The sequence below is a fragment of the Neoarius graeffei genome, chromosome 5 (assembly GCF_027579695.1).
Source record: "Neoarius graeffei isolate fNeoGra1 chromosome 5, fNeoGra1.pri, whole genome shotgun sequence".
Classification (NCBI taxonomy): Eukaryota; Metazoa; Chordata; class Actinopteri; order Siluriformes; family Ariidae; genus Neoarius; species Neoarius graeffei.
Genome location: NC_083573.1, coordinates 73,127,372 through 73,153,548, shown reverse-complemented (window position 1 = coordinate 73,153,548; position 26,177 = coordinate 73,127,372). Strand labels below are relative to the sequence as shown.

Genomic DNA, 26,177 nt, shown 5'->3' with positions numbered 1-26,177 from the left:
CTTTGAATCAATAAAAAAGAAGTAAAAGAAAGTTTGATCTTCACAACACGTTTGTGGAAGTGTATCATGGCACGAACAAAGGGTTTTCTGAGGACCTCAGAAAAAGTGTTGTTAATGCTCATCAGGCTGGAAAAGGTTACAAAATCATCTCTAAAGAGTTTGGACTCCACCAGTCCACAGTCAGACAGACTGTGTACAAATGGAGGAAATTCAAGACCGTTGTTACCCTCCCCAGGAGTGGTTGACCAACAAAGATCACTCCAAGAGCAAGGCATGTAATAGTCGGTGAGGCCACAAAGGACCCCAGGATAACTTCTAAGCAACTGAAGGCCTCTCTCACATTGGCTAATGTTAATGCTCATGAGTCCATCATCAGGAGAACACTGAACAACAATGGTGTGTATGGCAGGGTTGCAAGGAGAAAGCCACTGCTCTCCAAAAAGAACATTGCTGCTCGTCTGTAGTTTGCTAAAGATCATGTGGACAAGCCAGAAGCCTGTTGGAAAAATGTTTTGTGGACGGATGAGACCAAAATAGAACTTTTTGGTTTAAATGAGAAGCAGTATGTGTGGAGAAAGGAAAACACTGCATTCCAGCATAAGAACCTTATCCCATCTGTGAAATATGGTGGTGGTAGTATCATGGTTTGGGCCTGTTTTGCTGCATCTGGGCTAGGACGGTTTGCCATCATTGATGGAACAATGAATTCTGAATTATACCAGTGAATTCTAAAGGAAAATGTCAGGACATCTGTCCATGAATTGAATCTCAAGAGAAGGTGGGTCATGCAGCAAGACAACGACCCTAAGCACACAAGTAATTCTACCAAAGAATGGTTAAAGAAGAATAAAGTTAATGTTTTGGAATGGCCAAGTCAAAGTCCTGACCTTAATCCAATCAAAATGTTGTGGAAGGACCTGAAGCGAGCAGTTTATGTGAGGAAACCCACCAACATCCCAGAGTTGAAGCTGTTCTGTACGGAGGAATGGGCTAAAACTCCTCCAAGCCGGTGTGCAGGACTGATTAACAGTTACTGGAAACATTTAGTCACAGTTATCGCTGCACGGGGGGGGGTGTCACACCAGATACTGAAAGCAAAGGTTCACATACTTTTGCCACTCACAGATATGTAATATTATATCATTTTCCTCAATAAATAAATGACTAAGTATAATATTTTTGTCTCATTTGTTTACCTGGGTTCTCTTTATCTACTTTTAAGACTTGTGTGAAAATCTGATGATGTTTTAGGTCATATTTATGCAGAAATATAGAAAATTCTAAAGGGTTCACAAAATTTCAAGGACCACTGAAAAAGATAAAAACAAAAAACATTAAACATATAATTTTTGACCTGTTTCCACACATGCTGTTAAAATTTGAGGTCAATTGAATGAGAATTGGCAAAGTTATTAGATTGTGAAATTATATCAAATTTTTTGAAACACCCTGTACATTAAAAATATCCTAGCATTTATTGGACAGTGCACGCTTTGCTTTTCCTGATCAGACACATGGTTCTCCATATGATGATTGGAAGACCTCTCAAAGGGGCTGAACATTGTTACCATCTGCCAATCAATTAAATAGTCAATCAATCTCAAACTTTAGTGCCAGTCAGACAGAGCACAGTTGGTCAGTTTTGTTTATTTTTAGGTCTAGATATCTACCTGTCACTATCTTCATCAGTGAAGCTGAGTTAGTTAGCAATGTAGCAAATATTAATTTTGTTTACCTTAATTTTGGAAAAATCTTTTGTTGCTTTTATGAGGAGAGACTGAGAATTAAACAAAATGGCAGGCCAACAGATGAAACAGGTGAAACTGTTGTGTCACAGCAAGAAAGTTCTGGGTTCAAACCTTGTAGCCAAGTGGGGCCTTTCTGTGCAGAGTTGGCTCCAGCTTCCTCTACAACCCTGGTGGATACTGTAAGTGGTATCGATAATGGATGGGATGAATGAATGGATGGGATGAATGGATTTGATTTGAAGATATGTGTATACTTCAATGACACACACCTGTGCTTCCTCTATTTTAAAAACCACCAGGAGCATTAGGTTTATCAATATTAATATATACAGTATATGCATGTAATCATAGGAAATAAAACAGAGAAATTTAATAAGGCAAAGCATGTACATAATAAAAAGAATGCAGGCCAAAAACGGATTCATGGGGATATGCCAAGTAACTTAAGCAGAAGTACATTAGTCTTTCTGAATACAGATGAAATGTTCTGTAAATGAAGTAAAATAAAATTAATCTAGCAGAGAGCAGTGGTAGTGACACCTCAGAGAGAGAGAGAGAGAGAGAGAGAGAGAGAGATCATGTCTATTTGTGTGTGTGTGTGTGTGTGTGTGTGTGTGTAGTAGGTGTGTCTAAGTAGGTGTTAAAAATAGGGGGGACATTAATCACTGACTAGAGCAGACACAGATTACTGTGGATGGGTTAGTCCAGGTCTCTGTGGAAGCATTCAAATCAAGAGAGTGAGATTGACAGGTTGTAAATCAGAACCTGTCCGTGGCTGACACAGTGGTTAGATCTGAGCAGGATTTGCCATAAAAGTAGACCTGGAGGCATGACGGAAGTCAGGAACCACATAGAGAAAGAACCCATAGAGAAAGAGAAATCCCTAGAGTGAAACTTTGTTTTTAAATGGCTATATTTAATTTTTTTTCTGTTGTATAGCACTTGAAAGATTTGGGATCAATTTTTTAAAAAGAAGGAAACGAGCTGTATTTGTATGCATATTTAGTGGGTTTGTACAGAGACTTTTTAAGGGGGAAAACCCAGTTATTTTCACATATTATAACAGCTAATATTCACTGCAACTGTTATAAATTTACCAGGGATTACATGAGCAAACTGTTACCCTGCATGGTCAGGAGAATGGTGAGGGAGAACAATAACAACAACAACAACACAAAAATATCACCTGAAATTTACCCAGTAGTTAGAATCATATTCTGTGGTCACATGAGGCTAAAATCAAAACGTGCCTGATGAAAATGGGCAGTGCATACAGGGAAGAGCACCCATACATTACATTACATTACATGGCATTTAGCAGACACTCTTATCCAGAGCGAAGTACAACAAGTGCAAAAGTCATATGATATACTCTATATCACATAGAATTTCCACATTTAGCACTTTTTTGAGGTTACATCCTGACACTTGCACAAATAACCTAGATACATTTTATTAAATAGGCTCAAATTTATTTTTGGACTGTAACTTCTTACAATCCTTTTAGTTTCGTGTGTTTCTAGGGCTGCAGCATATGGGATCTAATCAAGTCATCAGAGGTGAGAATTTTCAAAGTAATCTTGTTGATTTCACCTGATGAGCAAACACATGCAGGGCATAATTACATAGCAGATGCACTAAGAGGGGTGATTTCCATATAATTGAATTCAGATTACATTTAATTAGTCACCTTATCTGGCACAAGCACAAGCATTTCACTGAAAACACAAAACTACAAACTATAAACAACTCTGCACTACAAACCTAAAAAATAAAAATATGCCATGTGTAGTTTCTAGCAAAACCAAAAACATCCACCAATCCATTCATTACTGTTTATTCATCGGGGCGCAGAGGAAGCTGGACCTAGTTGACTTTAGGTGAGAAATGAGGTACACCCTGGGCAGGTTACCAACCTGTTGCAAGGCTAACACAGAGATGAGCCAAAAAACATGACATCCTTAAAATGTACAAAAAAAAGAAAGAAAAAAGAAAAGAAAAAAGAAAATACTGACCTTGGTACTTTCACTAATATGAATATAAAATATCTTAATGTAAAAAGCAAAATTTGTACTGAAATCTATCTCTTGTACTGAAATTTTTAGGGTTTTTTAAATTATTTTTTTAAGAACACATGATCATCACTTTGAAAAGAAAACTCACTTAATAATTTTATATTGCTTCCAACTCTTTAATACTATATATTAGCAAATATGAGGAAACAAGTTAATTAAGCAGTTTAAAAACAAATATTTTAATGTGTATGTTTATACATACATGTTTGTACTAAATGAATTGTAAAACAAGTTGAAATGGGTTTGGACAAAAAAAGTTTTCACAAAATCTCCTTATTAAATTTATGATTTAAAAAACTAAAACAGGCAAACAATTTTGCCAATTTCAATATTACAAAGTTACACATTACTGTGTGGGGGGATTGATTGCAAGAGACTGTATATGATTCAAAGTTTTTACTGTATGTACTGTTTGAACTGCAATTTGTTGGCAGACATAGTTATAAAGACAAGGAAGGCTTTTTACAGCACTGCATTGCACAAAGAAAAAATTCAAAATTACAAATTTACAGTATTTAAAACAACAACAACAACAACAACAACAACAACAACAACAACAACAACACCCCTTGGGCAGAGCTGTACATGCACCACCGTATGGCAAATTACAGTTATTAAATTAAATTTTTCCTACACATCTTAACATTCCTGCCTGTCAGGCCACAGATTTTCATCCACGTCACAGCAGATATCCTCCCGAGCAATGCAGTGTGCAAAATACCGTATCTTCTTGAATGTCGGATACACTGCATTCATGGTAGCTAGCGGCTGGCGATCATACACCTTCCACCTCCATGCTGAAAAGAATTCCTCAATTGGATTAAGAAAGGGGGAAGAGGGTGGGAGGAATTCCATTAGCATTCTGTCATGAATTGCAAACCATTGCCTGATGGTGTTTGAGCAATGGAAAGTCACATTATCAAAAATTACCACATATTTTGGAAGATCATTTTGAATTAGACAAATCTCATCATCAGGGATGTGATCTCTGCACAGAGTAATGCTGGCTAAAACAGAAAGGTGTCAACATTAACTTTTTCAACAGTTTGTCTGTGGGATTGGACCATATGGGCTAGCATTCTTGCCCCATGCAAATCAATGAGCCTTCAACGCCCATGACCCTGTCACCAGTTCACCGGTTGTCCTTCCTTGGACCACTTTTGGTAGGTACTAACCACTGCATACTGGGAACACCTCACAAGATGTGCCATTTTGGAGATGCTCAGATCCAGTCATGTAGCCATCACATTTTGGTCCTTGTCAAAGTCACTCAGATCCTTATGCTTGCCCGTTTTTCCTGCTTCCAACACACCAACTTCAAGAACTGTTCTCTTGCTGCCTAATATATCCCACCCCTTGACAGATTCCACTGTAATGAGATAATCAATGTTATTCATTTCACCTCTCAGTGGTTTTAATGTTATGGCTGATCAGTGTATATGCTTGCCAATTGAAGGGTCATGGGAGTCACCTCTGAGCTATTGTAGAGTACTGGTTGATCATTCGTTGAGCTGATGCTTCATTCCTCCTCATTAAAGTTAAGATTCAACTGAGAAAGCTGAAAAGTTTAATGTGAAAGTTAATATGCAACTGAGACCAATTCATCAATTTAGGACACATTTACCAAAAAATGTAATAGAAATGTATAAAATATGATTGACAGATTATGACCACTAGTTCAACACGTTTGCATGTAATGACTCAAACAATAAAATAATGCCTTTATTTTGTTTTGGGGGTAGGACTATTCAACAGAGAACTAGCATAATGCATTTTGACCAACATGACATGAGCAATTGATAATGTAAAAAAACAGTAGAGAATTGTACACAATCAGTTGCAAGAATGTACTAAAGCATTTGCTGTTTGTTCAAGATAATGAGAAATTGCTTTTATGGTGTGCACAATTGACTAGATGATGTGGAGTTTGAACAAGCAGTTTTGAAAATTTCAATTCTGATCTGAGAAATGCACCAACATGACTGAGAAAAACCGTAATACATGAAACTGTTTTCATTATTATTTAATTCTAGTTAAATGACAGTATTTAAATAACTGTGCTCACCAGAATACCACAAAATAGTCCAGACCACATAAAACTAAACACCAAAGGGTTCAGAGGCTCAGCAAGCAGAGCAGTCATTTGTACAAACACTTAGCATCTAGACCTCATCCAACCAAGCGAAGAGGAAACTGTGAAAACAGATGTCCTCATGAATTAATAAGTGAAGTATGAAAAATTGCCTTATAAAATATGCTACAGGGGAAATGTTCATTTAATTATTACTTTCATATCATTTAGTGACTACCCCTAACAGCTGTGGTGTGTGTGTGTGTGTGTGTGTGTGTGTGTGTGTGTGTGTGTGTGTGTGAGACAGAGAAAGAGAGAGAGAGAGAGACTTTAAACAGGCCTTCATTCGGACTTTATGCTAGAACTGCACATTCAGAGAGGCTGAGTTCGCTGTCACAGGATCATACAAGTAAAATACACAAATTAGTATTATTGTTCATAACCGATTTTGTTATGACATTCAACAAGTTGGTATAACAATAGCAATCATAAAGATTATTTCAAGTAGACTGCTAAAACCTTGCACCTTAACTTTGTAGAGTACTATGTGAAAATTCCATTGCATATTTCATTTCTTCATTCATTCTTTGATTTGCTGATGAGAAATCAGGTAAAATTATTGGGGATTTATTAGTATTAGGGATAAAATTAATATGCTTAAAGTCTTTATTTTTCTGTAAAGCTGCTTTACGACAATGTCTGTTGTTAAAAGCGCTATACAAATAAACTAACTTGATTTGACTTTAAACAAATAATGGTAGAAAAATTAGTGTGAGGACATTAGGCAGTCTGGCAATAAAAAAAAAAAAAAATAATGTAATGCTTCTGAAAGAGTGCATAAACTATTCGTTAAATCTAATAATAACCCATTTTTAAAAACCTGTATTTATGATTGGTTAAAGCAGCACACTGCTGTGCTGTTCAGATTGGATTCCTGCTCACAGAGTGTAAATAATTCCAAGGCCACTCCAGTCATCGTTTCTGCCTCCTCTAATCATACAAGTCAGCAACTCTAGACCTCAATATTCTCCTGGATGATTGTCTGCCTCTTTCAGTTTATTTACTTACTTACATAGTGTATTTGGGGGCACAAATGCTTTAGATGCACTCGTCAAGAATAATAAAACAAATAAACAAACAGGCAGTGTATACAGCATTACAAACGATTATATAGACATTTTATTAGAAATATGACACATTCATTTTGTGCTCTGGAAACTATACATTAACAAAAAAGACCCAGTGAACTAAAAAAAGAGAGAGTGGGGAGGAGACGGTGGGAACAGGGAGTTTAGACAAGTACAGATCTTCTTGAGTGACAGTCAGCTATATTAAAACACACACTGTTACATAAAGTTACAGAACACTCATATAGTCCAGTAACCTGACAAGATTTGGGGATTTTGTAATGATTTTTATAATAAGAATAACAATATTCCCCAAGCACAGTAAGAAAGATATTTATAGGCTAAAATTCATTGTGTAGAACTCTTTTTTGGAAATAATTACAATGCTGTACAACAGGACTCTGAAGAGTGAGCCTTGTGCTTTCTCTGTGTGCAACCATCATCATTTCATCACAAACTCTCATCACATAAACTCTCTGCAAATTCATATACTCTTCATATCTAATTATAAGATACATTAAACATATACTGTATTTTCATTTTCCTGACCTTCAAAACCTACTGACTACTTTCACTTTCTCTTGCTTATGGTGATTGACACCTTTAAAAGTTCTGACAAGTGTGTCAAGGCATCACCATAAAGTGAAGAGCATCAGGCTTACATGCCATGGGCACAGCACAGATGGGTAATATGTTCTCATCCACCACATGTCTTTTCTCTTCACATCTGGACTGAAGAATCCACCAACAGGATTGAATAAGAGTCACGTGTTGAGATGCTGCTAAGTAAATTTGCAGACTTGCACAGAAGTTTGTAAAGCATCCATGGATGGTTGGCATGTGTTGGATGGCTTGCTGGTTCATTTGGAGATAGGAGTGGCACTGACATGGGCGCTTTAGGTTAAGGAGGGTTGTGTTGTCAAATCTCTCATTCTGTGATAGCGAGGAGGATATGGCAAGCTGTTCCTTTCATTAACAGTCATGTTCTGATTGGCTTTGGGCTTTATATTTGGGTAATGGAGACCTTACCATCATGCCACCCATCACAGCTAAAGCAGCATAGAATCTTTTGTGGCACATGAACAACGATAACCACAACAACCACAACAACAGCAATAATAATAATAATAATAATAATAATAATAATAATACATTCATGATGACAGTAGAAGGGTATGGACTGCTCATAAGGTTTTCTGGCTTTTCATATCTTTTGTTTTGCATGATACCTTTGCTAAAAGGCTCCCTGTTATTAATAATTCAAACAACCTATAATGGTCTAAAATACGTGTGTGTGTGTGTGTGTGTGTGAGAGAGAGAGTGTGTGTGTGTGAGAGAGAGAGAGAGAGAGAGTGCAAAAAAAAAGTAAGAAACTGAAGGCCACACTTTCAGGATCCTCTGTCCAACCACCCAAATTTCGGTTCTCTTTTTCAGTCTCCCCTTTTTGTTCCCACTGAAACACCCCAAAATGCCAACACAACACTCACCCAGTCTCAAAAGTCTGAGTAATGCCAGGCCATTTACACTTTTTTTCACAAGTGTTATGATTGCCATTCCAGCATCAAAAAAAAGGAAAGAAAAATATACACCAGCAAAATTGCCCTGTTTCATCGCTCTTTCACGTTTCACTCTCCCTGTATGTTTCTCTCTCTTTTTCCCTGACAGTGGAGTTTTTTTTTCTACCCCTCTGTGTGGAGCTGTAGGCTGTTCAGACTTCTGTCTGCAGGTCCATGATCTCCTGGCCCACCAGTGGGATAGTGGCACTGGTCTTCTCCCATTCCACAGCCTGCAGCTCCAGAGGAGAAGCCTGTAGTGGCTCCAGCTCCTTCCGCACCCATGAAGGGGGAGAGTGAGTCTTCCTGATGCCCTCCCATGCACGTTTGCTGGGTGTCTGCTGCTTATCCTGTTCAAGAAACAAACAAAAGCAGAACATATATCTATTATTACGAGGATAAAGAAATATTATGAAAAATGACATATATAACAAATGTTCCCAAAATTAAATGAGGGAGGTAGAGAGTCTAAAATCACATTTTTGTTTTTATATTTACAAAACCAGTCATTTCAAATTACTTTACTATGCTACTCTCAGTTCTAACTGATGTGAACTTAATATAAAGGATAATATGCTGCAAGTAAAAATGGTTTATGATTATTAGACTTGAAACTAGGGCAGGACTTTCTATATGGAGTTTGCATGTTCTCCCCGTACCTGTGTGGGTTTACTCCGGGTGCTCCAGTTTCCTCCCACAGTCCAAAGACATGTGGATTAGACTCTCATAGTGCCCATAGTGTGAGTGTGAGTGATTGTTTGTCTCTGTGTTAGTGCTGTGACAGATTGGCAAGTGTACCCTGCCTCTCACCTGAAGGCGCACTGGCTTCAGCTTCCCCCTCAACCCTGACAGATAAGCGGTATAGATAATGGATGGACAGATGGATAGATGTGAAACTGTCAGAGTCCCTCCTGTGCCAGGACCTGGTCTTCCCAGCCATTCTCCCATCCTAGTACTAACCAGGCCCTTAAAGCGCATTGGGAGGCTTCACTGCCTCTAACCTATTATATAGCTAGGGTTACAGTGGGGGTGCTAGTCCTCTGGTAACCATGAGAGTTTGACTTCCTCCTCACATCTATATTGCGGCATGTCTCGGCAGATGGCAGTAGGTACCATTTTTATGATGGTCTTTGGTATGACCCAACCGCGAATAGATTGACTTGCGAGCTCCTGGTTGAGAGGTGGACACTAGACCAACTCACGGTGCATGAAACTGTACCAAGCACATAAATGTATACTGGAACAAGAACACATGGTGTCACTGATGTGAAGCAACACTGTTGAATAGCAGCCCTGCTGCCTTTGGTCTCATTCTCACGCAAACAAATTTTGTGTGTGTGTGTGTGTGTGTGTGTGTGTGTGTGTGTGTGTGTGTGTGTGATAGAGAGAGAGAGAGACTGACTGACTTTGGTCTCATTCTCACGCAAACAAATTGTGTGTGTGTGTGTGTGTGTGTGTGTGTGTGAGAGAGAGAGAGACTGACTGACTGACTGACTGACTGAGTGTCTTACTGACAGACTGACTGAGTGACAGTGATTGAATGACTGACAGACCAAGTGTCTGAGTGACTAGCTGACTGTGTGACACAATGAGCAACTGAGTGACCTGACAGATTAAATGGCTGAATGAGTGAGTGAATGCCTGAGTGAGTGAGTGAGTGAGTGAGTGAGTGAGTGAGTGAGTGAGTGAGTGAGTGAGTGAGTAATGAGTGACTGAGTGATGAATGACTGAGAGAGTGAATGAGTGACTGAATGAGTGACAGAGCACGTGACTGAGTGAGTGATAAGTGGTATTTCTGTGAGTGACTGAGCAACAGTGAGTGACTAAGTGAAGGACTGAGTGAGTTGGTGAATGAGTGCCTGAGTGACGGAATGAGGGATTGAGTGAGTAATTGAGTGACTGACAAAGTCAGATCCATGAGGTGCTTTGGATTTAAAAAGTGTTCCAATTTATAGTAGAAATTTTAAAAGGAACCTAAAGTATAATCAAATCGAGAGAGAAAAGGAAAAAGAGAGAGAGAAAATGTACTGCAGCCTTAACACCGAATATATTAATTTATTAACAAATAAACCCACCTCTCAATATTGTCCCTTAACTTGAATGGAATAGAATGTCTCATCTCATCTCATTATCTCTAGCCACTTTATCCTGTTCTACAGGGTCGCAGGCAAGCTGGAGCCTATCCCAGCTGACTACGGGCGAAAGGTGGGGTACACCCTGGACAAGTCGCCAGGTCATCACAGGGCTGACACATAGACACAGACAACCATTCACACTCACATTCACACCTACGGTCAATTTAGAGTCACCAGTTAACCTAACCTGCATGTCTTTGGACTGTGAGGGAAACCGGAGCACCCAGAGGAAACCCACGCGGACATGGGGAGAACATGCAAACTCCACACAGAAAGGCTCTCACCGGCCACGGGGCTCGAACCCAGAACCTTCTTTCTGTGAGGTGACAGCGCTAACCACTAGACCACCGTGCCGCCGGAAGAGAATGTAGTACAAGAAAAAAAAACGCATTCACGTCCAGTAGCAGGTACTTTCACATCCACATCCTCTGATTACATGCTGAGTTTAACCCCAGTGAATCTATTAATCTTGGATGCATAGCCCAACTGAAAACAAGTGCAGAGCTGGGGTGACTTCTTTCTGGAAGTCTCAACATGGAGGAACTGGTTTTTGTTTGTTTGTTTTTTAACCGTTTTTCCTCATCAAGAAGCTTTTTCTGCTTCTCAATCACAATGTGTCTTATCACTCCCAAACAACAAACTCGGTATCTGGCTAACGCTAGCTACTCACTGAACCAGTACTTCCCTCCAGAAACACATCAGACCAGGAATGCTGATAATCGCCTGATATTTGTCCATCATGGCAGAGAAATTAGCAAGAAGAGTGTGACTGAGAGGAAAAGGGAATTTAAAAAAGAGATTGGCCAGGAAGCTTACACTAAGGTTGGTCTTATCACTGCCTCCAGATGACACGCTCCATCTCTTCCCAGGCTTGCTGTCCACCGGTGGAGATTCTCTGTCTTTCTCAGCATGCTGCAATTTTCTGTTCAGGTCCTGGAACATGTCCTGGTGGCGTTTTCTCGTGTGCATGATCTTCTGTGCAAGAGTAAATAGGATAATACTAATGTCACCATGTATGCAGATCTCACATGAAAATGTACTCCTTTCCGTAAGACTACAGATGAATGCTGATATAAAAGGACGCTGCAAGTACCTCAAAATCCAACTCTGCGTAGCGTGATTTTCGTCTCTGTAATGAGTAAATATGAAAAACAATGTTAAGATCTTCAGTGTTATCGTTTTGAGGATTTTTGTATTAGAAGAAAAGACCACAGAAGCAGTAATGTAAGGGCAAAGTCTGTACAGTATCTTTCACTGAAAACTTGGCATGAGCATACAATAAACAGCTTGTGACCTCATGGCCTTTCGTTAGCCTGTCTCAAAGTGTCTGAAGAGAGCTTGACCTTCTGCTTGAAGCTGCAACCTTGGCTGGGAATATGTTTGGCCTGAGGTCAGGAAAAGCACCCTGGCCTCTGTGGTTACTTTGCTGTCCACACTAGTCACTGGCTAATGTTCAAAAACGCGAACAAGAAATGACCTCTGGATAACACCCATAATGCTGAAGAGGCTAATTTTGGGTGTCTTTGTGACTTGTATATGTGAGCAATACTTGCAGAATGACATAGTTCCTGAATTATATTCTTGTTCTCCAGAATTCCTCCAGAAATCTCTTGATGTGGCATATTTTATTTTTCTGTAAGCCTAATGATTTCTCTGTGTTGGACTCTCTGCTTAGACGTGTTCTTTTAACATTATCCTTCATATCCTACACATATATTAAACATTCACATAAAATCTCTAAAGGTGTCTATTATGTGAAAGGGACAACTATTATACACTAAATATACTGGAGGGAAAAGAAAGAATGAGAAAATAAAACAGGCATGATCTGAATTACGGACATAACAACAATTAAACAAATCTCATGTTCACGTTGAACACCATGAGAGTTTTATGATGGCGCCTTTTGGCATGTATAGTTAATACACAGCCATTTAGAAAACAACCCTGTCACCGCATCATGAATAATTCAGGCTGCACATCCTCTCTTAATTAAGCTGCACACAAACAGTGTCGCAGTAGCTAAGTTTCATCCTCATACAGCCTGCAGGTAGGCTCACAATGATACAGAATTTGATTAATGCTCTTCCACTTTTCTGCCTGGTTAAGCTAAAGGCCATGATAACCTTCTAGTAACTGATGAAATGCTACAAGTAGTGAAATTATTTGGCATGACTGTACAAATACAAATACAAAATCTTTACTAATCCTCCCTGTAGGGGATCTTCCAGATTAATTTACACAGTAATAAAAAAAATACAATATTAAAATATTTTTATTTTTTTTAAAAGAAGAAGATTGTTGATAGGGTTTCATGCAATAGATGCAAATGAAGTATATTCCAATCTGCTACCTTTTGGATTAAGATTATGTTGTCTCTTCTTTATATGCCCAACACTCCACATGCTGCACTCAGTATTAATAAAAAAGGATTTTATAACTATTTAGGAAGTTTCAGTTCTTTTAACACATCATAGCTGGAAAAAGTAGCAGTGTATTTGTATTTATATTATTCCTATGTGCAGACTACAGGCAAAGAGGCCAAATTATTTTTTCTCATGTGTGATGCCAGTGTGAACAGTAAGGTACACTTGATCTGACACTTTCAATTTCAGTCTAGGCCACTTTCATATGTACTGAAATCTGGTACAGAGCTGACATTTGTGATTTGTGATTGGCAGTCAGTGTGCTCAACTCACTGTTACCTCGGAGAACTGACAGAAACCACACGGTTTGAACGGAAACTACAGTTTCATGTTCACTTCTGATCCATTTGCACACACATGCACAATGCTCACTTCGCACTTGTCTTATCTTGTTTTAATATCCTGGAAAACTTGAACTCTTCAGACTAAATTCCATTCCCTTGTATTTTTGCACTAAAATGAACATTTGCACACAAATGCAAATTACCACTTTGCACCTGTCTTTGTTTTGCCATTCATGTTGTTTATTGTACTTAGATAGCTAGAAGTTTAGATAGCAAATGTCTAATTAGATTTATATAGATAGTTATTGATATACCTTATTTTGTAATCTATTTTCTCTGTAAATGCATTATGGGAAGCCTGAGGTAAATGGAATTTCAATGCACTTGTATATGGACGTATTGACAATAAAGCTCTCTTGAATCTTGACACTCTTGAGTCTCAAATCTCATAAGATTTATGCGTGCTACAAAGAACCGCATACTGCCTGGATTTTGCAGGCAGTCAGGACAAGTGTGAAAATGTCACACAGTGAGTTACAGGCTGTGGATTGCTTTAAAAATGAATAATCAACAAAACTTTCATGTAACTAGAAAGATTCGCAGTGAGTTCCAACATTCATCAAACTATCTAATTCTATTTTGTGGCTCAGGAATGTTAACAATTTACATGAACTACAAACATAGGTAAACAAGCTGACATTTCTCACTTCTTGTTTCACATGATTGATCTCACATTAGGGTCAGTTAAAGAATGTGAAATATTCAGACTAGCATCTGATATTAGTCATGTTAAAAAAAGTTAATTTGAACAACTTTGAAAAAAAAATGCAGTAAATTGGAACTGTATCTAGCCATAGTAACATAAACATCAGTAAGTGGACATCATCATGAGTAAATTGTTATACAGCACAAGCTATGGTTGTGGCACAAAAACAGATTAACTCTATCATCTATGAATTCAAATTTGGAAACATATATAACCTTATAAACTACATCTTTACTGGCTTACCTCTAAGGAGCTCATGGACAGTGTGGAGATGGTCTCACTCTTTGACATCACACCTGAATTCCCTGAGTCCGTTGGCTCTAATGCGCTGTTAGTCCTGTGTGACTCACTGGATATGTTCTGTAAGGGGGAGTCCTTCTCTGAGCATGGCACATTCACCCTTTCAGCAGGAAAACTCTTTATCCCATACCCTGGCACAGCCTCTGTGCTAGCTGTGTTGCTCAAATGGATGAGTCTGGTCTGTGGCACATGCTCGATGCTGATGTTGTACTTGGAGTCCTCTTTGGTTGGCTTGGTTGGCCTGAGGGTGGTGGCAGTGATGGTATTGTTATTGTAGCCTTGTGTCACTCCACCTCCCTCAGACCCCACATTGTCCCCCTCCAGTTGTTTGAAAAGCTCTCCATCACATACGTAGATGGCCTTGGCACCAGGCAGCTCAGTGCTGATGCCTGCTGTAGCTCCTTTGTCACGGCGCAGTGTGAGCGTGTGGCTGCCATATTCTGCCACATTCTGCAGGTGTACTTTGGCCATGCTGGCAGGCATCGTATTAAAATTGGAGCCTTTCTGCACTGTGAGCTGCTGAGAGGATAACTTCTCCTCACTCTGCAGGGAAGACCGCTTACCAGGACCTGAGAGAGAAAAAGACAGGCATCAAAATCAACCTTGAGATAGATAGGGGTGGATAATCCTATCTATAACCCTAGATAACCCTAGATAACCCTAACCCCTAACGCTAACCCACAAGATGATCTACAACACACTTAACAACAAACTTCAGCCTAAAAAACCAGTTGCCACCCTTGGATTTTCCTTTGACTCTACCCAGGTAGGAGGGGCTGGATCAAGTCTGACTCCACCCACTGGACTTTTGGTTCTGCAGCGAGAGGTACTTGTCAAGATCATTTAGCACCACAATTAACACCACAATCCTAAGCAAAAGAATGCTTAGCAGAATAACAAAAAAAAAAAAAAAATCTATTTCACCAGGGGGTGCAATCACCACACAAATACTGTAACATTTGGGTGCATCCATTATATTGTAGAAATGTAGCTAGAAAGCTTATCTGACAGGGACATTATAGGATTTTCTATTTATAAAAGATGACAGTAACAGATATTTTTTTAAGATTTAACATATTCCCATAAATATCAATGTCTTTGCTGTCACAACCAAAAACATTTACAATGTTTTAAATAAACATTACATAGTTATCTGTAGATTAATTAGATTAAGTTACAAACTTACATATCATTTGCTAGCTACAAGTGGCACAAGCATCAGCAGTTTAATTATGTGTAACCACAGAAACCACTTCTTTACTGCTAATCTTTCAGACAGATAAATACATAGTCTACACCCTGGAGCTGTGAGATGGCAACTCTATCTGCTGTGCCTCCCCTACTATAAGATGGTGACATTAAATGACATATTACTCTGCAACAGCAGTGTAAAACATTAATTAACTTGTGGAAATGATGTTTATACTTTCAAAGCTTTTTTTATATATCTAATAGCATATTTCAAGGGATGTATCATACATTTATTGTGATGTAATTACAAATACAAGTATAGATTAACATTAGTGATAAAACTATTTTAAATTTATTAACCATGAATCAAGTTGGCGGCATGGTGGTGTAGTGGTTAGCGCTGTCGCCTCACAGCAAGAAGGTCTGGGTTCGAGCCCCGTGGCCGGCGAGGGCCTTTCTGTGTGGAGTTTGCATGTTCTCCCCGTGTCTGTGTGGGTTTCCTCCGGGTGCTCCGGTTTCCCCCACAGTCCAAAGACATGCAGGTTAGGTTAACTGGTGACTCTAAATTGACCGTAGGTGTGAATGTGAGTGTGAATGGTTGTCTGTGTCTATGTGTCAGCCCTGTGATGACCTGGCGACTTGTCCAGGGTGTACCCCGCCTTTCGCCCGTAGTCAGCTGGGATAGGCTCCAGCTTGCCTGCGACCCTGTAGAAGGATAAAGTGGCTAGAGATAATGAGATGAGATGAGATGAGATGAATCAAGTTTACATTCCTAATTTAACATATTTATTGGTGTCATTGGTTTATTTTTGTTCTTTGGATTTTTCTGCCTTCTAAACCCAAACCAGTAATATTGACCAGTTTTAGAGCCGCATAGCTGCTGATTAGTATGACAGCTGATTCACTGATTGTATCCACAGCCATTACCTAATCATTTTCTTGGTTGTAGCCACAGTGTGGTGTGCGTGAAAGAGAGAACACTCTGATGAAGGCTCAGAGAAGCCAAAACACATAGGTGCAGTTTTAATATGTTTTAATGGCACTAAAATAAAGGCTTCTTAAAATTAACTATGTGAATGTCTTGGCTCTTCTTTTCTATTTTGACAGCATGTGACCTCTTTTGCCAAAGGGCACCCATGGATATATTATTTTTGCAAGGCACCAGTGAAGTCCCCCCCCCCGAGATAAACTTACTTAATTACTTACTTACTTGCATGTTTATTTATTTATTTGTTTGTTTGTTTGTTTGTGCATTACACTTTGCCTGGACTATAACAGTTCATTATGGTCACCCCTAATCTCAATCATGACTCCTGGAATCAGTACATTTTCATTCATATTTGTTTATTTGGAAGACATAAACAAGCTACTAGAATACCTCTGTTTATGGCCAGGTATGTTTTGAAACCAAAGTAGCTTGCTATTTAATATACAGTACCAGCCAAAAGTTTGGACACATCTACTCCTTCAGAGGTTTTCCTGTATTTTGACTGTTTTCTGCATTGTAGAACAATACCGAAGACATCAAAACTATGAATTAACACACAGTAGTTACTGCACTTAGCTTGCTGTGTCTACTCGATTTAGGCAAATGATAGGTCTTTTGGAAAATAACCATTATGTGTTAGAAGCTCATGATTGAAAGCAACACTGCCAATGACAACAATGATAATACAAGCAGATGCTAGTGCTGTCATATAAAACATTCCTGATACAGCCATCTTTGATGTAACTGGCCAGATCTCCACGATAAAGGATTATGTCCATTCAATGCATTATAACTGTCTCACACACACACACACACACACACACACACACACACACACACACACACACACACAAATCACTCCTTAAACACTCTGTCAGCCTTACTGTGCATCTCAGCCATGTTATGTGGCTAGATGCCGGTGTGATATGGCATCTACAGAGATAATCAGATTCACAGCTCTGATGGATATCAGAGAAGAGAGTGCTATTTGATGGCGAGATGTCGGGAGGGACTTAATTAGAAGCGGTGGATCTGAGACACAACAAGAGACAGACAGCCCTATTTACCTGAACAATACAGCTCAGCGGCAAGCACACTGTGGCTCTCAAGGCAGAAATTGCATGATGGGTATGTAATGTGGTGTGCTTCTTGTCAAAACAGCCAGCCGGACCCTCAAGAGGCTGACACAATTGCAATGGCTCTTGGTATGTGAAACAGTATGAAAAAAGAAAGCAATTCTCACTCTGAGGCACTGAAATATCTAGAATGATGCCGTACCTGATCTGCAAGCAATGTCAACGTCCTTCTCAAAGTCAGTCTGAGGAAAATGCAAGAAGGCAGTTTTAGTGGAAGGTGACAGAAGGGATATAGTGAGTATACAGACATCCTTACTGTGGAGTATTACTGATTTAATTACCATGAGCTGCGCATGACCATTCTGAAAAGATCCACCCGAGTCGCCATTTCCATCTTCTTGGCGGTCAACAACTCGACACTTCACTGCTTCTTGAACCTAAAGTACCACATAAACAGAGGTCAAACCCTGACAGAAATCACGCATTGTAATTTTTCATACAATTTTATTTCTCCTATTAGCCCAAAGATACAGTTAGTCATTGGTACAGTTTTGCCCATATTTGCACACCTCTCTGCGCAGGATACAATGCACCATCACAATGACAAAGCCCTCAAGGGAGTCGAAGATGGCGAAGAGGATCTGGAAGAGAGCTGAGCGGCGGTCAGTAATGGCCAACACTGCAGACATCCAGGTGAGTGCTAACAGTGGCAGAACCACGCATGAGCTCCAGAGAGATGCCCTGCAGGAAAGGAGGGGAAATATACATCATTCAAAACCACAAAAAGGGTAAAGTTTACAGATAAGCATACCTGCTTTTAGTTTTGGACAACTTAAAAATGTGACAGATGAAATACATCATTTATTTTCCTCTTTCAGTTTTAGACCTATTGAGCATTCAGCATTTCAGTTTAATCAGCATGAAATACTCAATAGGATTGCCCATACCCATGTGTATAATTGTGGTCAGAAGTCTACATACACTCATCATGGACATGAATGTCATGGCAATACTGGGCTTTCATTTCATTTATTTCTTTGAACTCTTACTTTTCTGTGGGAGAATGATGGTGCAACATGGATCTTTAATAGAAAAAAAAAGAATTTGGTGCACAAGTTTTAATTTATTTTGGGGTTGTGGCAGCAGGGGTGTGGTTAAGCACCAGTTTGTGAATGGAGGGCGAGGCAGGGGAAGGTGAGTGACAAAGTGATCACACCTGTGTTTTATTAATGATGTGTGTCTTGCAGTGACAGCTGAGGGTTTATATGGTGGGAGGAAACAGAAAGGAGAGCTTCCCTGTTTGAGGAGAGCTTCCCATGGGGTTTTCCCTGTTTGAATTATTGTACGGGCGTAAGCCACATGGTGTCCTAGATGTCGGACACAAAAATTGGAAGGAGGGACTATCTAATAGTCTCGTCTCATCTTCTTCCGCTTATCCGGGACCGGGTCGCGGAGGCAGCAGTCTAAGCATGGAAGCCCAAACTTCCCTTTCCCCAGACACCTCGGCCAGCTCCTCGGGAAGAACACAGAGGCATTCCCAGGCCAGCCGAGAGACATAGTCCCTCCAGCGTGTCCTGGGTCTTCCCCGGGGCCTCCTCCCGGGGGGACATGCCTGGAACACCTCCCCAGGGAGGCGTCCAGGAGGCATCCGAAAAAGATGCCCGAGCCACCTCAGCTGGTTCCTCTCGATGTGGAGAAGCAGCAGCTCTATTCTGAGCTCCTCCCGAGTGACTGTGCTTCTCACCCTATCTCTAAGGGAGCGCCCAGCCACCCTGCGAAGGAAACTCATTTCAGCCGCTTGTATCCGCGATCTTTATCTAATAGTAAAAATGAAATTCAATACATCCTCAACCTGTGTGCAAAACTCTGCACATTCAGTCACCTAACCCATCTGATCATCTGAACCAGTTTCCTCTCAGCTGAGGGTGACAGTTTGGGTCTTCTTCCAGACCTTGGCAAAGTGGCTACAACTCCCAATAACTTGTACTTGTCAACAAACCCTTTTTTATTTTGGCAGACAGAAGCTACCAACTGTACTCAATCATGATCACTAAAAGGAAGTGAAGAGGCCTGGCCTTAGTAAGTTAAAAGACATTTTGGAACTTCCAGCACCACTGAATTAATAATAAAAGTGGGTGGATGCATATTTCTGACCCTGTATGTATAATTCTGACTCTAACAAATATCCTAGAAAATATCTTTAACTTGTGCACCAAATTCTTGTTGCTGTTTTAACATTCTTCCCCAGAAAAAGAACAGTTCAATATTGCCATGACATTCATGCCCATGATCTGTGTGTGTGTGTGTGTGTGTGTGTGTGTGTGTGTGTGTGTGTGTGTGTGTACACATCAATGAGCTATAAAATTAAAAACAATAACAGGCAAATCAACTGCATTAATTATGTCATTACAGTGGCACCTGTCAAGGGGTGGGTATATTAGGCATCAAGAGAACAGTCAGTTCTTGAAGTTGATGTGTTGGAAGCAGGAAAAATGGGCAAGTGTAAGGATCTGAGTGACTTCGACAAGGGTCAAATTGTGATGGCTAGATGACTGGATCTGAGCATCTCCAAAATAGCACATCTTGTGAGGTGTTCCCAGTATGCAGTGGTTAGTACCTACCAAAAGTATTCCAAGGGGGGACAACCAGTAAACTGATGATAGGGTCATGGGCGGCCAAGGCTCACTATTTGCATAGGGCACGAAGGCTAGCCTATATGGTCTAATCCCACAGAAGAGCTACTGTAGCACAAACTGCTGAAAAAGTTAATGCTTGCTAAAACAGAAAGATGGTTCACTGGTTGTCCTTCCTTGGACCACTTTTGGCATGTACTAACCACTGCATACCAGGAACACCCCACAAGATGTGCCATTGTGGAGATGCTTAGACCCAGTCTAAGACCCAGTCATCTAGCTGTCACAATTTGACCCTTGTCAAAGTCGCTCAGATCCTTAAGCTTGCCCATTTTTCCTGCTTCCAACTGTGAACTGACTGTTCACTTGCTGCCTAATATATCCCACCCCTTTAGAAGTTCCACTGTAACAACATAATCAATGTAAATTTCACCAAATCCATGTAATTAATAATAGCGGAGCTCCATACTTAAGAGAATATGGTAATGCATCAACTTGATTTTTGATGGCTTTTGTGACCATATGACGTCCGTATGGTCGAATGATGTATGTGTACCACCACAGGGTACCTGATTGTAAGTGCAAGGCAACATATCTCATAAACACTTGACCACCAGACAACAAAATTTGTATCTTTATTTACTTACGATAGATGGGTTTTTATCCAGTGCTTATTTTTAATTTGCTTTTTAAAAATAACAGATTATTTAGAAACACATTTTGTGGAAAATATTCATGACAGTTTCAGATAAAATGAGTGAAAACAGTTTTATTAGTCCACTAGCTTGTTTGACAATTGACAGCTGTAACTAGACAACTGTTTGATATATAAAATCTGAAATATCAAAACTGCATCTTGAACCCTTGGAGCTCATATGTTGCATTCGGTTGAGGTGTATGTTTTCCAGTAGGGCCCCCCCCCCAAGAAGGATTTTATCCTACTGTTTTTTTTCATTATGACCAATGTGTCTTTGCATTATCTGCTTTTTTACCTAAGTGATTTCTTACTCTGCATACTCGTGTAAACATAATAATTGTATAGTTCAATAGTAATTATGAGCATCTTTCCTTAATTTTAGATAATCTAAAACTACTGCAGATTGATATCAATTAGTTCTTATGTGTGATAATATTTGATTGTAACTATACAGTAATGATGTAAAGTGAAAGCGCTGGTTCAATGCTGTCTGCCAGGCACCCAGCAGAGTCACACCATAATAAATATTGTGGTGTTGTTTCTGGCATATGGCATGCAGTGTCAAAGAAAGGACTAAATATGTATTTGTAACTGTGATGCGTCTCTCATTATTGCTATCATGGTCACAAGACAATGCAGTAATTTACTGACGTGAAATACACTACACTACACAATGTGATGGTTCATATGCTCATATTTTGCTCATACACTCATCAGGAGCCCCACTTTTAGGCACTGCTTCGTGCTTTCGTGTGTGTGTGTGTGTGTGTGTGTATATATATATATATATATATATATATATATATATATATATATATATAATACATACAGTGCTCAGCGTAAATGAGTACACCCCCTTTGAAAAGTAACATTTTAAACAATATCTCAATGAACACAAACAATTTCCAAAATGTTGACAAGAAAAAGTTTAATATAATATCTTTTTAACTTATAATGTGAGAGTAAAGTTAATAATATAACTTAGATTACACATTTTTTTCAGTTTTACTCAAATTAGGGTGGTGCAAAAATGAGTACACCCCACAACAAAAACTACTACATCTAGTATTGTGTATGGCCTCCATGATTTTTAATGACAGCACCAAGTCTTCTAGGCATGGAATGAACAAGTTGGCGACATTTTGCAACATCAATCTTTTTCCATTCTTCAACAACAACAACAACAACAACCTCTTTTAGTGACTGGATGCTGGATGGAGAATGATGCTCAACTTGTCTCTTCAGAATTCCCAATAGGTGTTCGATTGGGTTCAGATCAGGAGACATACTTGGCCACTGAATCACTTTCACCCTGTTCTTCTTCAGGAATCCAACAGTGGCCTTAGATGTGTGTTTAGTCATGTTGGAAAAGTGCACAACGACCAAGGGCACAGAGTGATGGTAGCATCTTCTCTTTCAGTATAGAGCAATACATCTGTGAATTTATGATGTCATCAATGAAATGCAGCTCCCCGACACCAGCAGCACTCATGCGGCCCTACATAAGGACACTGCCACCACCATGTTTCACTGTAGGCACCATGCATTTTTTTTTGTATTCCTCACCTTTGCGACGCCATACAGTTTTGAAGCCATCAGTTCCAAAAACATTTATCTTGGTTTCATCATTCCAGAGTATAGAGTCCCAGTAGTCTTCATCTTTGTCAGCATGGGCCCTGGCAAACTCTAGGTGGGCTTTTTTGTGCCTGGGCTTTAGGAGAGACTTCTTTCGTGGACGGCATCCATGCATGCCATTCCTCAGCAGTGTACGCCGTATTGTGTCACGGGAAATAGTCACCCCAGTTTGGCTTTCTACCTCTTTAGATAACTGCAGTGAACTTGCATGCCGATTTTCTTCAACCCTTCTCATTAGAAGATGCTCCTGTTGAGGTGTTAACTTCCGTGGATGACCTGGATGTCTCTGTGAGATGGTTGCAGTTCCAGCTTTCTTAAATTTTTGTACCACTTTTGCTACAGTATTCTGACTGATAAGTAAAGCTTTGCTGATCTTCTTGTAGCCTTCACCTTTGTGGTGTAAAGAAATTATTTTCTTTGGGGAATTCTGAAGAGACAAGTTGAGCATCACTCTTCATCCAGCATCCAGTCACTAAAAGAGGTCATTGTTGAAGAATGGAAAAAGACTGATGTTGCAAAATGTCGCCAACTTGTTCATTTCATGCCTAGAAGACTTGGTGCTGTCATTAAAAATCATGGAGGCCATACAAAGTACTAGATGTAGTAGTTTTGTTGTGGGGTGTACTCATTTTTGCACCACCCTAATTTGAGTAAAACTGAAAAGATGTGTAATCTAAGTTATATTATTAACTTTACTTTCACATAATCAGTTAAACAGATGTTGTATTAAACTGTCTTGTCAACATTTTGGAAATTGTTTGTGTTCATTGAGATATTGTTTAAAATGTTACTTTTCAAAGGGGGTGTACTCATTTATGCTGAGCACTGTACAGTGGTGCTTGAAATATTGTGAACCCTTTAAAATTTTCTATATTTCTGCATAAATATGACCTAAAACATCATCAGATTTTCACACAAGTCCTAAAAGTAGATAAATAGAACCCAGTTAAACAAATGAGACAAAAATATTATACTTGGTCATTTATTTATTGAGGAAAATGATCCAATATTGCATATCTATGAGTGGCAAAAGTATGTGAACGTCTAGGGTTAGCAGTTAATTTGAAGGTGAAATTAGAGTCAGGTGTTTTTAATCAATGGGATAACAATCAGGTGTGAGTAGGCACCCTGTTTTATTTAAAGAACAGGGATATATCAAAGTCTGATCTTCAGAACACGTTTGTGGAAGTGTATCATGGCACAAACAAAGGAGATTTCTGAGGACCTCAGAAAAAGCACTGTTGATGCTCATCAGGCTGGAAAAGGTTACAAAACCATCTCTAAAGAGTTTGGACTCCACCAATCCACAGTCAGACAGATTGTGTACAAATGGAGGAAATTCAAGACCATTGTTACCCTCCCCAGGAGTGGTCAACCAACAAAGATCACTCCAAGAGCAAGGTGTGTAATAGTCGGCGAGGTCACAAAGGACCCCAGGGTAACTTCTAAGCAACTGAAGGCCTCTCTCACATTGGCTAATGTTAATGTTCATGAGTCCACCATCAGGAGAACATTGAACAACAATGGTGTGCATGGCAGGGTTGCAAGGAGAAAGATACTGCTCTCCAAAAAGAACATTGCTGCTCATCTGCAGTTTGCTAAAGATCATGTGGACAAGCCAGAAGGCTATTAGAAAAATGTTTTGTGGACGGATGAGACCAAAATAGAACTTTTTGGTTTAAATGAGAAGCGCTATGTTTGGAGAAAGGAAAACACTGCATTCCAGCATAAGAACCTTATCCCATTTGTGAAACATGGTGGTGGTAGTTTCATGGTTTGGGCCTGTTTTGCTGCATCTGGGCCAAGGATGGCTTGCCATCATTGACGGAACAATGAATTCTGAATTATACCAGCGAATTTTAAAGGAAAATGTCAGGACATTTTCCAGCTGGTATGCAGGACTGATCAACAGTTACCGGAAACATTTAGTTGCAGTTGTTGCTGCACAAGGGGGTCACACCAGATACTGAAAGCAAAGATTCACATACTTTTGCCACTCACAGGTGTAATATTGGATCATTTTCCTCAATAAATAAATGACAAAGTATAATATTTTGTCTCATTTGTTTAACTGGGTTCTCTTTATCTACTTTTAGGACTTGTGTGATAATCTGATGATGTTTTAGGTCATATTTATGCAGAAATATAGAAAATTCTAAAGGGTTCACAGACTTTCAAGCACCACTGTATATATAACATTTATTATTATTATTAAGACATACAAGGACATACGTCATGTAATTATATTTTTTTATGCGTGTAATTCACATATATAATATGCATGTAAGTTTGAATATGAATGAAAATATGGGAGGAGGAACAGCAGGTAAAATAACAAATCTGAATAAAGGACTATGAAGAACCCAAGAGAGTGATAAATGAAAAGGTGAATGAGAACATGATGGACATACAACACAGCAATGGACATGAAAAGTTCATTGTCCTCATCCATAGCATGATAATCAAACTGTCTTGAACGTTTTCATGAATTTTGTCTTATTATTATTATTATTATTATTATTTTGATTACCCCAACTAATCATTTCCTTACTTTTCAGTCACAGGAAAACTGAACTGACCCATGTACACAAAAATGCAGAGATTCTTGTAATTTATTTAATATTTATTCTTTGACCTCAATGTGGGCCTGTGTATCGATGAATATATCATTAATATAAAAGTATTTCAGGTCACATGAGGTCACAGAATTTTACACACACACACAATATATATATATAAAATGTGTGTGTGTAATAACCCCGAATATCTCCTACATATGTGGACACTTCATCTGCCTCCATTCTGTCTGTATGTACACGCACACACAGAGCAAATAACAGACTACTAGACAATATCTAAGCTACGTACAACACAATTTTCATACAAAAATTTTTCTGTCATAACTTATATATATATGCACACGCACAACAGCAGCGTTGCACATAAACTTTCCAGAGAAACAGGAAAGACATGCCTCCATCAACCTCAATGATGTGTCCAAAAAAGGACACTTTTGTCCAAACCTTCCTGTTTCACCATAAACTTTGTGATCGACACTGCAATTTTGGCTATACAATGTGCGTAAACTCTAAGGCCAAGTTTACATTAGACCGTATCTGTCTCGTTTTCTTCGCGGATGCACTGTCCGTTTACATTAAAACGCCTGGAAACACCGGGAAACGGGAATCCGCCAGGATCCACGTATTCAATCCAGATCGTGTCTGGTACGGTGGTGTGTAAACATTGAGAATACGCGGATACGCTGTGCTGAGCTCTAGCTGGCGTCGTCATTGGACAACGTCACTGTGACATCCACCTTCCTGATTCGCTGGCGTTGGTCATGTGACGCGACTGCTGAAAAACTGCGCGGACTTCCGCCTTGTATCACCTTTCATTAAAGAGTATAAAAGTATGAAAATACTGCAAATACTGATGCAAATACTGCCCATTGTGTAGTTATGATCGTCTTTAG

The 26,177-nt window shown here is 39.4% G+C and overlaps 1 protein-coding gene across 1 annotated transcript in view; it reads right to left on the bottom strand.

Moving 5' to 3' along the window:
- Positions 1-7,094: 7,094 nt before the first annotated feature.
- Positions 7,095-26,177, bottom strand: part of adgrb1a (adhesion G protein-coupled receptor B1a) — a 107,351-nt gene continuing 88,268 nt past the window's right edge. The window contains exons 25-31 of the mRNA XM_060922358.1: positions 18,310-18,481; positions 18,082-18,177; positions 17,943-17,982; positions 14,429-15,054; positions 11,803-11,838; positions 11,526-11,684; positions 7,095-8,924 (exon numbers count right to left, since the gene is read on the bottom strand). Of these exons, the coding sequence (XP_060778341.1) occupies positions 8,730-8,924; positions 11,526-11,684; positions 11,803-11,838; positions 14,429-15,054; positions 17,943-17,982; positions 18,082-18,177; positions 18,310-18,481 (1,324 nt within the window). The 3' untranslated portion in view covers positions 7,095-8,729. The remainder of the gene's footprint in view (positions 8,925-11,525; positions 11,685-11,802; positions 11,839-14,428; positions 15,055-17,942; positions 17,983-18,081; positions 18,178-18,309; positions 18,482-26,177) is intronic.